Source organism: Serinus canaria, chromosome 1 (genome assembly GCF_022539315.1).
Source record: "Serinus canaria isolate serCan28SL12 chromosome 1, serCan2020, whole genome shotgun sequence".
NCBI classification, from domain to species: domain Eukaryota; kingdom Metazoa; phylum Chordata; class Aves; order Passeriformes; family Fringillidae; genus Serinus; species Serinus canaria.
The window spans coordinates 24,713,870-24,730,020 of NC_066313.1; the positions used below are offsets into that span (position 1 = coordinate 24,713,870).

Below are 16,151 nucleotides of genomic sequence, written 5' to 3' on the forward strand. Positions count from 1 at the left end.
CACACTTTATGTCTCTATGAGCCATTAACAAGAAATGCGATGCCAAATCCAGACTGTCTGAAAAGGTGCAGGAGAAGTACAAACTCTCTTCATCACTTAGATTTCAACAGCCCAGTGCTAAAAGCATAAGCATCAAGTATGCAATGCAGATATAAGAAACTTAACTGCTTATTCTCATTCAGCTGTGAAATACTTCTAGCAATTCACACATTCATTTCATTAGGATTTCTTAAAAACCTTAATGGAATGGCAGAAATAACAAAAAATAACTATGCTAACATGCCTCTTTGCTTATCATTGGTTTTTGCAGAATGAGACAGCAACATGACAGACTCTTAATCTGAAGAATATTCCAATGAAAATGCTAACAAAAGCAGTGAAAGAATTTTTATGCTACCAGTATTTTCTTTTCAAGCATCACAATTAGGCTGCGCCACTTGAGGGCCTGCACAGACACATGAATGAAATAACTAAAAATTCTATGAACCTTTTAACTGTACCTACTGATGCTTTGCATAAGAACCTATTATTACACATTTGTGGAATAGAAGCAGAAATACAGTATAAATCTGTGAAAGCCAGGTCATGGTCTTTTGGAAATTTTGCCATTTGAAAGTACTTTGGCCCCAAAGTTTGTGAACAGCTGCCTTACACTATTTTTCAAAGAGAAACATCTCTCTCACCCCTCTTAAACTTTTAACTGAAAAAAAAAAAAACCAAAACCCACCACCCCAAAATTGTAACTTTCCATAAGAGTCAGTTAATTAAATTAAACAAATTAAATTGTTTCAAAGATTAATGACAAACAGCACATGGTTTGTGACCTACTGATTCAAGTATCAGGTAATTACCCAAAATTACATTGCTTAATTCCTCACACTTAGTATGGAGAACTAGCTTACTGAAGGCAGAACTACAAACTGAAATTAAGTATAAATCTCTAGGTGGTATTTTATTTATTCCCTTCAGGGACTTACCACTTATTTCAACCAATACTATTGCTGCACATTACACTGAACTCTAGACACGCACCCTCTAAAATCCAGAACAATTCAGAGACTCACTTTAAGAGTCAACTCTTCAGCACTGATTTAACACTCAACTTCTTTCAGAAATCATTTTTTGAAGAAATCTGTTCTGGACCAATGCTGGGAGGCTGACTTGTCATAGTAATGGAAAAGGAAAAAAGAAAAATAGGCAATCCTCCTCTGGTAATTCCAAACTAGCTTCAAACCTGTACAAAAGCATCTCAGCTTCCTGACAGAGATCTAAAATTGACAACTGAGGCACATATTCCAGACCTACACAATGATGGCCCTCCACATTGACAAAATACAGCAAGAGCCTAAGGGTTACACTCTCTTGGGACTTTCTGAAGTTTCTGAACCATGCCCTGCTGGCTCTTCTCAAAGCATTTTTTGAAGAAATCATGACTAAGGAATTATACTACATGTACCAAGAGAAATGTATCACAATAGACAAGCACAGGGATAAGCAAGCACCAGCCAGAAGCATACAGCTCAAAATTTCGTTCATGATTCAAATTTCAGGAAGCAACTTCCATATATCACTTTGCTCTTGTTGCTTGTTCACCACTGGGGTAAGTGCAGACTGGTATTTTTGAAGTGCCCCCTCCTCTCTTCTCTCCCTTGTTTGATTCATTATGAAAATGATAATGAATCAAACAAGCTGCCACCACCTTGGGCTGCCTGCAGTAAGGTTGGCTTTCTCCCCTCAATTATTGCTGAAGTGAGAGTATGCATTAATGAGAGGGGAGAGGCAGATTTCTTAGTGAACGCCACTGACCAGGCCTTGGATCTGGACTCGGGCAGCCAAGCAGGGATGGCAGCAGCCCAACTGAGCTGCACCCACAGCTCAGCTCTCTGAACACATGAGACGGTCTGCTCCTACACTGCACTCAAACCATTCAGCCAACAGACTTTCCAAGTTCCCTCTGTAACTGGTAGATTATGTGGTCCAGTATTTACTACCAAGATCAGGCATTGCCAAAGAGCAGCATACCCTGAAGAAATTGTATGCTACTCTTAATAAAATATACATCTGTCTAGCTTCCAAATCTGCCCAGGCAGAGGTGCCATCCAGCCTGCAAGAATTTACACCTCCTGCCAACATAACATACACTTCTAGATCAGAATGTGAAAAAAATGACAGGACTGAACTGACAAATGATGGGAAAAACTAGGGAGCTTAGAGCAAAGGTACATGATGCCGTGTAGCTAGGATAAAAGTCTGGGATAAGAATATGAAAAAAATGCATAACTTGGGTATTACTGCAGATGTGAGCCATCCAAATTATGAAGTTTAAAAAACAAATTTTAAATTAATGCAATCTATCTGTAAATCTATACATGGATTTAAGCATTAATTACACCTGGTTTAGGGATATTAAAGCCTCCAGGTATTGGATGTTCTCAGCTTGTATTATCAAATGTAGACAATTAATTCAGAGTCCAAACTGGAAACACCCTACTTAGTTTTCAGTTTAGCTGTTTTGCTTTAACAAAGGTCTAATATTCAAGCGACATTTTTTTCTATGACTTAAAGAAACACTCAAAAAAAAAAAAGTCAGATAACAAAATGTCACTAAACCAACTACCAAAAAAAAAGCAATCAAAGACCAACATTTTACTCTAGATGCCTAAGAGAAAGTAATAAAAAAAAAAAAAAAAAAAAAAAAGATGTCACAAACTATCTGATGGTCAGGAACTAAAATGCTTGGACAAGTTTCCATTCTGAAACACTGCAAAACCCCAGAGTTACAAGACCAAAGAAATCAAAGATTCTTGTCAAAAGCACTAGCTGACATCTAGCAAGCATGACAGGGTATAGGAAATATCCTGACCTTCCCCTTTAAACCTATGCAATGGGAAGAGACCAAAAAGCTCCTTTTAAGTACTAGGTTTAGAATTAGTTTTTCCTTTTCTGTTTTACCTCTTCTTTCCTCTCCAAAAATAAGGCACTCCTACATCTTATTGCATGCTTCCCAAGTACTAATTACCTTCAACCCATATGCAGTCCAGAAATAACTCAGATGTAAGAATTATGTAAAAACTTTATAAGTCTTCCTTAATTGGAAGTAAACAATTCTGCATTACATTGATTTAAATGTATCTTTCCCATTTTCCTTTGAAACACTTCAAAACAATGATTTTGCCACCAAAAAAGGACACAAATTACAAATATTATGAGTGAAACTAGCTGTGTATGAGGTCTTGCTGTGAAAACAAGATAAGTTAAAACCAGGACCTCTGCTATCATGTACTGCTTGCACAAGCTGATCTGCATGCCCCTTGACTATAAGGGAAGAGGTCAAGTACATTAAGTGCCAAGCTCTGGAATAACAGAAGTGTTGAGGTGGCTTATGGTTCTTAACTTTTATTTGGTTTAAAAAATCACTAGATAAAAAGATTTCTCTTTGGAAGGCTACTAGTTTAGAAATAAAGGATCACTAGTCTATTAAAACCACCAGGGTAGAACACGTCTATAAATCAGGTAACAAAAAAAATAAGTGATCTTCAGCCCAAACTGCCCTGGGCTCAGTATTTGTTATCTTCTTGCTTGGCCTTTACAATTTCTGATTTACTCAAATACAGCCTTCAACTTTATAGGTGCAGCAACTAAAAACAAAGCCTAAAGGCTTCTGTTTCTTCCAGCAGTTTAACTACTAATGATTGGAGAAGAGTTTATGCCGGAAAAAAGTAACCTTAAGACAAGCTTTTCCCTTGTTTCCACAGCTCATTTCTGTCTGAGAAATCTGATCGGCAACCTGGAAACAGCACATCAAATCAGGATTTTTAGCTTCCTGACTTGCACTAATGCAAATAATCATAGTGACTCACTGATTTTCAAGTTAAACTACTGCTTTATCATGATCCATCTGTTTAATTTTTAGTCCCAAAAATTTTTAGGTGTATTTATGTCCTCCGATGAGAATAAATTAAGAAAATCAAAAACACCGCCATCAAAGACATGGAAAAGGAGATAACATTCATGAAAATACTATGAACTTATGAACTTATGTATAGGCTCACCTTAAATCTTTTATCCTGCAGGACTTTCTTAATGGCCACAAGCTCTCCTGAATCACAGAGTTTGGCTTGATACACAACACCAAAAGATCCATTTCCAATGACCTTGGTGTCTGTGTAGCTGACTTCTTGTGGTCGGTCTGGACCTTGTCCAGGAGTTGCCACTACTGTAGTCACCTTGCTGCCATCTTTGTCTCCTGCAAAGCAAGACATACACAAATAATCAAAATACAAGCATAAACAAGATGACCAACAAGACTAAAACAGAGGAGGGTAAGACAAAAATTTAGATTAGCATATGAACTTCAATATTACAGAAAAAATTAGAAAACCTCTGACAAAATGCAAAGAAAACACTGAGCATTTACCAATACATATTAAGTGGTAACAATTTTTCATTTAGATTATTGCTAACAAAAATTTGCTCTCCAGAAGCAAATAATTGAGCAATAAAATGCAATGCACAAAGAAGCCAAGTACTTATCCCTACATCTGATTATCAAGTAAGTGATATTAAACAGTGCCGTTTGAATTACCAAAATGAAGCATTTTCTTATATTTTTGCTATAACTGAAGAAACCAAACTGCCAGTATGAGCCCAGATCAGCACTCTGATCTTTACAGGCATTTATCTGGGAACAAAAACCAAGAGCACTTTAAATTTGTTACAAATCCACCCACACGTAAAGCTTCAGCTTGCAGCACTAGGGAAGCATAACTTTTGTCAAACCTGGCTCTGTGCACCTGAAGCGAAACCTAGGCTGCATCAGATGGCACAGTCTTGTTCCTCCCTTCTTCCACATCTGGACTTCCTTGCAAAGAAGGAAGGCACCTGCTAGGGGAGGGCAAGAAGGATGCCAACAGCAGGCACTTATCTGGTATCTCAGCATGAAGCATGAACCAGAACACAGCCAGGGACAGCGCTCAGGATGCAAGAACCGAGTGGAAGCTGCACAGGTGCATGTGCTTTAGCACAGGTGCAGCAGCTGAGGGGGTTCCCAGCCACTTTCCCATCAAAAGACCCAAGCCACTATCACCTACTCTTAGTCCCACTGTTACTACCAACAGTGCTTCGCCCTGTTCAAAGTCTGATTTTGTTCATAATAGGAGCAAATCTTAAGGCATTTTACAAGCACAATCTGGGCATTTCTTGCTATTCAGTTGCAATGAAGAGCCATTCAGGCTTGGGTTACAGAACCAAACAGGGCTGCAAGAAAAACCAGAAGCTGCTGTTCCATAGCAGTCACCACAACTCTTCAGAAATTGTTCTCAAGAAATGCTCATCACACCTGCTTATTAACAAACCTTCTCTCCACGACTTTCTCCAGGAATTCTCTTCACTTCTCATGCATTTAGAAAAATCTTTCTAACAGATAGCTTGATCAATAGCTTTAGTGTAGTTTAAGCAAAATGCTCCTTGGTCTGCTCCAAAAGGACATGAAAAAAAATGACACAGCTCACTCTTTCCCTCACTGCCTGCTTCAAATATGAGTGCTGTTGCAAAGAAAGTTATTAGGATGGAGAAGTTATTTCTCTTTGGGGAACCTCACCCCTCACTGCTAAAAACTACTCAGGGAAAGCACCTAAAACCAGACTCTGCAAAGGAAGCTTATCTCAGCTCTACCCAGCATGCTGGTGACTTCTTGCGTCCAACTTACAACACACTTGTTTGTACAGCCAAGCACAATGTTTGCAGCTTGTGCAATGTTGCAAGCTTGATCAGCTTGTGTACCCAACTCATGATCAGCTTGTGTACCCAACTCTCCTCTGTGGAGCTGCTGCCTGTCCAATCCTCATCCACTCTCCACTTACACACCTGAGTGCTCTTATCAAAGCCTAATATTCTGCATTTTGTCCTGACTGAACTGCATCCAAGGTTACTGAACTCTCTTGCCAGCTTGTCACATCCTTCAGGCACAGTCACTATCCAGAGATGTATTTCCCAATGCTACATGAAATTTACTTAAGAAACCGGTGAAAACTGGTGAATCCTGTGAGACTGCCTAAAAGCCCTGCAAAAAACCATGAAATATCTCATCCTATTTTTTTCTTGGACCTCCTGTTTTGCTCTAACAAAGTAACCATTTCGTATGTCTTTCATGGGATTTCCTGTAGTCCATTGTTTTCCTAGACTTCTCATGAGAAAATCAGTATGGAAACTTCAGAGTCAAGATACCCACATCAACTACTACTTCTTCTGCACCTCTAAGATTCAGAAGAAAAGCAGGTGGCTTGACACGATTTCCTCCTGAAAAATCCACATTAACTACAATTCAACTCTTATGTTGCCTCTTAGGTTCTTACAAATTGTTTCCTTTTAAGATTACAATTACTCCATGAAACAAATTAGCATATCAAACATCAATAAAGTACATTAGTGCTAAAGGCACCAATTACTTGCCAAGCAATACAGAGTTGATATAGCCCTTCCCCATAATAGTCAGGAGAAGTTGAGATGCAGATTTATAGAGTAAGAGAGAAAATGGGGTAGAGGGTAGAAAGGAACACTAGACAGATGAATGTCTTCTCACAGGGAGACAGAGAGAAGCATAAATAAAAGCATACTAGCTGCGCGGAAAATTCATTTTCCTCTTTAATAACTGTAAGAAGTAAAGGAAGGAAGCCACAAAGAAATCTTTTTTTTTGTAAACAAGCTTAAAGTGTAACTCTCATAGCAGTAATGCATTTTATTTGCCCAACTATTCTATGATTACCATTCTAACTTACTAAATATACAAATAAGTTGTATCTGCTTTACTACAGCAATACTCATCAAATAAAAGGTAATCTCCTACCTGCTCAATTTTGAGGGGCATCTTTTTTTCTCTTTGGCAGAGCTCACTAGACCAGAGTATTGAGATTGTTTTTAATGAGTTCTGTCCTCAATTTTTCCAAAAATCAAGACTAATGAACTCTTAAGAGATAAAAATAATTGCCCCTGGCAACACTGGTTGAGATGTGAAGTACTTGATATCAAGAGATCTGCTCTAAGGACTTTCTTCAGAGCTGCAACTCTCTCAGGGGCCTCCTTGTCTGCAAAAGCAAACCCTGAATTTCAGGCTACGCCAAGTGTTTCATCCCAACGTGCAGCACACAAGCTGCAAGCCACCCAGCCAACTTTTCCAGAGCTTAAATGAAAAACCAGTCAGCTTTAGACACTTTCCTTTAAGTCCACAGGGAAACAGCTCCTACCTAAACTTGCTGAAATCATCAGCGCTTAGTAGTGTATGCACTGACACTTTAAACACTATACCAAGAATTACTTTGTCTCTTTACCAGAGTTTACAGAGCATTAAGCCTCATAAAGCTTTCTCCCAGCTTCCCGCTTTCAGGAAACAGTTTTTGCAAACCATCCACAAAACCCACCATAAGGACTCCAATCTTTTAAAAGTTAAGTCAGTTAGAGTTTCAGTTATATTCTATTTCAGTATTGTTGAACCTGAGGGACTACAGGGTAAAATTCACCTTGCACCCTTGACAGCTTTGATCTCCAAGAATAAAACATCTCACTGCTGCTCAAAGTATATAAATAATGTGTTTGTATGGCAGCAGCATACAGAGGCTCCAAGCCTGTTTTGCCGCTCCTTGCCACTATATAGATGTAGGTACTGCTCACAAGATCATGCACAGTTCAGAATGGTTATCCTAGTTTTAATTGTCTGGACAGCAAGCGCTGACTTGCCAGCCAAACAGCACATAAAGGAGTTCACTAAACAGCTTTCAGAAATCCTGGGTTTAGACTCAGCATGATGGAAAATAGTAGAGAGGAAACAGCCCTGCCCAGCCATCTTCAGTACCTCCAAAAAGATTGCTAACAGCAAACACCAAGAAGCATTACACCACAGCAAGTCTTAAAGAAAAGCCTAGACAGTTCTTATCTCATTCCCTTCACCTCTTGTTTTGTTTAGGACTGTCAGACTTGGTGAGCCCAGTGGACAGGCAGGCACCGCCAAACAATGAATACTCTCCACACCTTGGACTGTAAGGTCTACAACAGAACTGGGACATTAAATAGAAAAACTAAAGAAGGAAGAAAGGACTAAATAGCAAAATACTGAACAGCTCTTATAGCACAGCTCACATGAAAAGCATCACTAGCATATGTCCAGAGGCTGCTGTTTTCTAGGGCCAACAGCAATATGACCTTGGTTTACATTAACCAAAAAGCAAATTCACCTGACTGTAAAATCATCATCTATGCCAACCACCTTTATAACATCCAGGGTAGAAGCAAAAGGAAAAATAAATAGTTATCACATTATAATACACTTGCACTTGGTATGTTTCATGGAAACCCTTAAAGCATTTCCTCACACAGTACTGATGTTTAATATCTATGATGCTGTATTTGGGTTTGGGTTTTTTTGATGAAGAGCTTTTTCCACAATTCTGAAGTGAAACTGAAAACAAAATCTAGACATTTCAACTTCCAAGTGCTCTGATAGATCTAGCTCACTTTCTACCTTTAGTACATGATGACCACATGGGACAAATCACAACCATTACATAAAAGCACTGTTGAAAGCAGAAAATACTCATCAGCTTGTGGGAAGAAATGAGCATACTCCACCTGAAGACCACAGACCATCAGTGCAAACTAAAACCCTATTTTTGCATCTCAGAAAAACCACAAAAACTCCATGGTGGCATATGTTTTTGTTTTTACTCACATGAGACTGGGGATCCCGCTACTGGGCAAGCATTTTGTCACATACATACATACCCCACTAGCTGCAGATTCCTACTACTAAGCTCAAAGGTGACCACCTGTAAGTGTACCACATGTATACTTTTGGCCCGTGCCAAATGAGGTGTCATTCAATAAAATTCACTTTAGTCCTCAGGGACCATGAAAGGCATCCTTTTCTATTGATCACCTACACACACCTTCTACTGAATGGGCCTGGAGAAAGTCCAAAATTATGTCTGCCCTACATCCCTTTAGCTGTTTAGTGTCTGACTGAGCAGTAAAACCACACTTTAATGCAGAGATCTAAGAGTGCTTTTTTAGCTCTCAACTCGCTATGTGTGTGTCCTCTTCCTCCTTTTCAATGTGTTTTACAGTAGAAGTGAAGAAACAATGTATTAGTACAATGATTACAGCAGCTTTATTTCTACTTCAAATGCAACCTTGATCCTTTGCACTGTCTACAAACTCCACCTTTTCCTCTCTTTTGACTTTACCTGTTTCCTCTCGCTTTCTTCCTCTTCCTGCTGCATTCCTCCTCACCATGACACTCATAGGCTTTTCCATTAGATACTAGATTGCTTTTAACTCCTAAAAGAAAACTTTACAGAACTACAACATACTCTGTACAATGTCTGCGGTCACATAACTATGTTCACCTAAATATCTTCACTGATTTGTTTCATATCTCAGTGTCACCTCCCTACTAAGATATGGCTCAATATTAAGTCACTTAACTATTTCTCCCCTTCATAAAGCTTAGCTGCACTACTTCATCTTAATTTGCTCAATGCTCAATACAGTCAGGAGTCACTTCCACAGAAATCTGACACGGCTGGATCCAGCCCCTGCCCATGGGATTAGGTTACAACCAGTAGCTGACACAACTACCTAGAAAGAAACGAGCAACCAGAGGGGGATGGAAGTTTATCACAATTGCAGTAGCTCTTCTCAGTTGTGGATAACTAGATGGTCAAAAGATCTGACTGCACTATGAAAAAAATGGTTTTAAGAGAAAACTTTGAGCTATGTGCTAGAATCTTGTGCTCATCATCGCATAAGGCTATAAAACATACGACTTCTCAGATAATTGTTCATGGCATGTGAAGGAAGGAGGTCAGCAGCTGCTCTGAAAATCTTTAACATGGCCAATGTATGCTTGAGGAAACAGTGTCAGCAGCAGAAATCACTACTAATTTTCCTTTTCTAATTAATTTTTCCTACTACATTTCTAAAAAGCTAGTTTCATGAAGAGCTAATTATTATGAGTCAGTACAGAGGAGAAAGTATTAAAATGGTGTTTATGAACTGTTTTACTAGACAAATTCCTTTCCTCATCAGTGAACTGCATGAATGTTACTAGTGGGAGACAAGATAAACCTAAAACCATACAGAATCATAGAATGGTTTGAAGGGACCTTAAAGCTCATACAGTTCCAACCCCTGCAAGCATCAGCAGAGAATCTCCACTTGACCAAGCTGTTCTAAGCCCCATCCAGGCTGGCCTTGAACACTTTCAGGGATAGGGCATCCATCCAGGGATAGCATCTCTGGGTAACCTGTTCTAGTGTCTCACCACACTCACAGTAAAGAATTTCTATGTATAATCTCAAGTTTCCAGTTTGAATCCATTTCCCCTTGCCCTATCACTATAAGCCCTTATAAAAAGTCCCTTTCCAGCTATCTTGAAATAAACATTCATGGACCAAATCAGAAAAACTCAGGGAATCAAAGAAGAAGTCTTACAAAACACAGTGTAATTTGGTTTTTCAATTTACACTGAACAAAAAGAGTCCTTGAAATTCCAAAAATAGTTCAGGTCAAGCATTGAACAAACACCTGTAAGTGTGCCAATCATCATCCAGATAAGGCAGATGCATTCACTGAATATATATATACCCACACACTTGTTTTAGCACGGAAAATGTCACTTGACTTCCTGACTGTAACTGAATACTGCAATAAAAGAGTGGCCATTAGACATTACTTAAGATCAGAAGAATCTCATTATTTGTACCCAAGGATTTTGGAAGAGCTAACTAAGAAGTCATTTTTGAAAGGAATCAGAACACTTAGAGAACTTCTGAGATGGATGGGATGATTCATACAATCCTGTTATTTTGACAACAATTTTGGCTTAAGTACCACATCAGTTACTTTAATAATGAATAAAGAAGCAGTAAGGTAATTCACAGAGACCCGACTGCTGGATTCCATATTGTTAGAGACTACAGGTTCATTTACAATTTTAAAAAAAAGATAAAAACAGTGACACACAAGCAATGTGACTTCTTAGGGTTTCTAACATGCCATCACATTGCAAATTAATGAAGAAACACATATAGAGAACAAAAAATGATTATTAATCAAATTATAATACACTAGCCCATAATTACAACATAAAGAAGTAAAAATTGCCATCAGCAATTTTTGCCCTCACACTTACTGCTTTTATCGACAACCTGAAAGAAAAGTCATGAAGTACTAAGACACAAGATTTACAGTTATGCACAGGGTAGAGATCCGTGAAAAAGCAGCAGACCTTCCTTAGTAACCCAGGAGCAAATTAGGCAGCGGGATCCAGAATCCAAGATCACAGGCCATGCAGCCAAGTCAAATAAAGTCATCCAAAGAGTGGAGTCATCAACTCTGACTTGGAGGACATTCCAACAAAGACAGAAGCACACACTGTTACTGAGACCTAAAGTAATCCTTAGATGTATAAGCAGAAGTACATCAGACAGACCAAAAAAAACCCCCTTTTTGCTACTTCACACTCATTGAACAGCTACTGGAATAGCATGCTCAATCCTGATAGATGAAACTCAGCAGTGATGATTCAAAACACTAGAGATTCAGAAAGAAGCCTCAGACATCATAAGGTCAGCAAAAATACATTACTTTGAGTGAGACTTAAGAGTGCAAACAATTTAAGTCAAAGAGAAAGCTGGAGGATTATCTCTAAAAGGATGAAGGAGCTCTGGTCTGCAGGTGGAGGACATATTGCAAATAATGACTAGAAAGAGAAATTGCAAGAATTTTGGACAGAACTGTAGGTGAACAAAATTTAGAAAAAAAAATCCGTATTAAAAACTCTGAAAGATAGGGTTATTTTTGCAACACAAATTTTCCACAAATTTTTATTTTAGACTGGAATCTTTTTTTAAACAAAAAATACTGCTGAACTGCAACTGCTAGGCTTGAAATAAGCAAGCATGGACAGGATTAAAGTGAAGTCTCTTAGGGTCCTAAGAAGGTCACAAAAGCTCAATACCCACAGAAATAATTTCTTTCAACTCAGCACTAATGCAATGGTGTCATAATTAACTCAATATTAAATATACCGCTCTCCACAACAGTCAAAATCCAAAATCTGCATTCAGTTTAAACAAAAACATAATAAAGTGATAAATAATGAAAATATGAAGAAGGTCATTCTTTGGCAGGTCATTCTTTGGCTTTACTGTTAATGATCAAATGATAGGCAAAGTTAATTATGTGTCAATTCACTTCAGCTCAATCCCAAAACAAAAAATCAGGACAAATTTCACCAACAACTGCCAAGCCAAAGATCACCAAGAAAAAATGCTTCTAAAACATCCTGAAATCAAAGCTGCCATCACCTCTATTTGGACACAGAGGAAAGAAGTAAAAGCAAAATGTTCATTCCACTTGTACTAAGTAACAATGCTTTTTACATGTCAATCATTTGAAAAAGTGGGGTTTTTTCAAAAAAAAAAACCTTGCAGAAGGCCAAAGCTGTAACTTCAAAACACTGTAGCTCTACATTTTGCTCAACAGTTTCTAAAACGGCAAATTCAAAGTGCTAACGGTTAAGTTTATGCAGAAAAGAACTGAAAAATTCATCAAAAAGTAAACAGAATACCAGTGACTGACTTCTGTCTAGTGAAATAAACTATCCTATCACTACAAAATAAAAAGTAAACCATTCAGAAAGGTGACATAACATTATTATAAAAATGAAACTGTGTAGCTCAATTGACCTATTTTTGAGGTCATTGTGTCACTAAAAACAGAAAAAGAAACTAAGTATATTTCCAGCAGACTGTGACAAGTAATGGAATGACTCATATGCTTATATTTGATGTAATAAACACATAAAATTACATCAAGATGCAGGGACATTTACCCCCTATTATTTCCCTGTTGAAAAAAGAAAAAGTAAAATTTAGTAGATGGAACATCATCTGAATTTACTGCATCCCAGTTCAGACATTCAAAATGCCATTGGGGCTTTAAGTCTTTGTTTAGAAGTAATCATAGACTTTTGGAGGGGGCATTTAATTCACTCCCTTTGAAAGCTTAATACTAAAGATTGCAAACAAACATTTAAAGAATAAGCAGGGCAGTGAGCAGGTTGCAGAACACCCACATGATAAGCTTGTTAAAATGTCCACTGAAAGGTCACATGAAGTTCTAAGGGACTGACTTTCTACAGGTTTTTACATCTTAACCACAGAAATCAAAGTGAGCACAGCATGGTATTGGCCACGCAGTTGTGCTTCTCTACTCCAGCATAAACTTGACTCTGAACAGTTGAAAAAAACAAAAAACACAAGAGGAAAAAGGATGGGAAGAGCCCTGTTGATCTAGCCCAGATGTCTATCACATTGGCCATCAGATGACCTCCCTGGATCCAACTGTGGCAGATGGGATTCCAACAATCAGCTGCTTACATCGGCCACCATGAAATCCTAGCAAGTTAACATCCCACTGATTTATAAACCAAACAGCTGAATCCAGAAGGGATGTTTACTCATACTGCCAGAAAAACTTCATTTTGCTATAAGCTGTCCCCCCTATCAATGTGTAAGGTGGTGCCCACACCTTTCTGAGCCACATGTAAGGTCTGTGTAACCCATCTCTAACACAGAGCTTGCTTCAAGTACTCTTTCAGTTATGGCAAACATAGACCAAAACCATGCATTTCTAAAGAGAGCAGCAGTTAACACTCAGGTGGGGAAAAAATTCTGCACAATTACCTTAGGGAGTACCATAAAAAGAAATTTTTTTTCTGTGACTAAACAAAATATCAACAAGAATGCTTACACTTATATTTCTGCTTTGGAAAAAAACACAGAAACATACAATTAAGGTAATCTAAACACTGGCTGCCAGTGGGGTTTCATAAGCAGTCTCATGCTTGTTAACAAGTTATTTTTAGTAGGCACTCTTTCGGTTCTCCTCTCTCTCCACCCACATGCAGAAGAACCCACCCTACAAAAGCTATTTAGCTATATAAATCAAATTTAAATTTAGATAAGGCGATTCCACAGATTAGGAAGCAAGTACCAAAGTGATCATAATAGATTTTATTTTTCTGATCTTAGATCTGATCATTTCAGCCCCAAAAAGCTTACAGGTTAAATGTAGCCAAGAGATAAGGACAGAGATAAGGAATGAATAGAAACAGTATGACATCATTTTAGCACAAGACTTTGGCCTCACTAGTATTCTCTTTTGCTTTTTAGCTCTGAGTTAATTGCTAGCTGAGAAATTCAACCTATGTAGGATTTCTTATTTGAAGTTTGCTTTAGTTATTCTTTCCTCTTACATCATCAGGGAACATGATTTAGCAAATATTTGCCAAAGACAGCTATAGCAGTTCAGCTGACACAGAGTAACTTATAAACCCCTGTAACTGATCCCTGACACGCAGAACCCCGAGTTACAAACATATCGTGTTTATCCACTTGTTAGTGCCATTCAGCAGCTGACCCTGAACGAGTCTATCAGTGTCTTCTAGCAGGGCTGAGGGCTGAGTCCATTGTTAGTCACCTACTGACATGCCTACTTTAAGACCACTGTTAGAGACTCCAGAACTCCCACCACTCAAAGAATACCAAATAATAAACAGCTCATCTGAGGAATTTCCAGGTGGTCTACAAGCTTCCCATCCAAACATCTGGTATGACCTGCAAACCTCTCACTAATTTCTTGCAAAATGCTTAAGTAGGGAGGCTGTCTACTTGCTGCAGACCTCCCTAACTGCATTTGTTTGAATTTTTTAATCCAGTTAAACGTACACATCACCAAGACAAGCATACCTCTGACCCCTGAGAACAGACATCACCACTGTTTTTTCCTTTTTATTCTGTCTTTGCATCAACCAAGAGGCTTCAAAAATGCGTAAGAACCTATCATTAAGCAAAACCCACAGAAAGCCACCTGCAGTAGCTGCAAGTTGCCAAGACTCTCTCTACCACACACTCGCAGAAATTAAGAACATCTTAATACATCTTAAAGGGAGTCTCTATTCTCCTACTGGAGGTTTAAATAAAACATCTTTCAGTTGTGTTAATTACAGCAGCGCTTAAGTATGAAGTGTGACTAGGACCCCACTGCGCTAGGCACAGCACCAGGAATAAGAGACAGCTCCTAAACCCCTGGGAGGGAGGGACCAAAAAGGAAATAGGCTAAAGAAAGAAGAAAATAAAGCGAAGGTAAGGAACAGCAAAAACACAGGTGAAAAAAATCCAAATCCAAAATGTCTCAAGCCCCCAAAATGATAGCATCGAAAAGTGCAGAGAAGCAGAAGCAAGAGCAGAGAATCCAGGAGAGAATTTGGAGCATGACTGTAAGCATATTAACACTGAACTGAGAGAACCCAGGAGTGAGTTCTCCAGGGGTGTGAAACACTTGCTGTCACCACTTCTGCAGGCAGCCCAGGCCAGCAGAGCCTCCGGGTAGTTCTCTGTGGCTTCAGCAATCCTCGCCAGACTGTGGAGAAAAAAGGAGGGCATAAAGCAAGCAGTTCCTCATCTGCTGGAGTCTCCCTGGCAGGTGCCTTCTGCCATGCTGTGAAGCCAATCCTTATCACAAAGGCGCACCCTCAAACCTTGAAACTTTTGTCTAAAAAATGAAGAGTGATTTCTGCATTAATGGGTATCATAGGTGGACTTGGAAATCCAGGTGCAATGAACAGCAACACCCACTTAACCTGCAAAGCTTTCCTGGCAGGGCAAAGGATGAAGCTCTCCCCCTGTGAGAGCCATGGATTCTAACACATTTTTCTGCTCTATGGAATATTAGAGGACTCTCCTTTCCTTTGCAATTTCTCCTTTCTGTAAAGTATGCCATAATTATGTCGTACAATTAGGATCTGACATGTTTTCTTACTCTTCAGCTTCAGTGAACACATCACAAAAATACAGCACGTAATTGTCATGCTATTCTTTCTACGACAAAGAAACAGCATCTTGGACCCAGAGTCCAAGACAGCCAATGAGAAAGATCAAAATCACAGTGAGAAACAGATTGTTTGGAATCTGAGACAGCAACCAAATCCCACAGAGAAAGACAGATGAAGCTAGTTATGAAAATGCATTTGATGACTATCTTTTAAGATTGGAGGAGGAGTAAGGGAACTGCCAGCTGCTCAGAACCCACATTTA

At 38.8% G+C, this 16,151-nt stretch overlaps 1 protein-coding gene across 2 annotated transcripts in view; it reads right to left on the reverse strand.

Annotated features, from left to right (window-relative positions):
* GSK3B (glycogen synthase kinase 3 beta) overlaps positions 1 to 16,151 on the reverse strand; it is a 148,489-nt gene that overhangs the window by 89,484 nt on the left and 42,854 nt on the right. For both annotated transcript variants that reach the window (XM_009102590.4, XM_009102589.4), the window contains exon 2: positions 4,053 to 4,246. In XM_009102590.4, the coding sequence (XP_009100838.1) occupies positions 4,053 to 4,246 (194 nt within the window). The remainder of the gene's footprint in view (positions 1 to 4,052; positions 4,247 to 16,151) is intronic.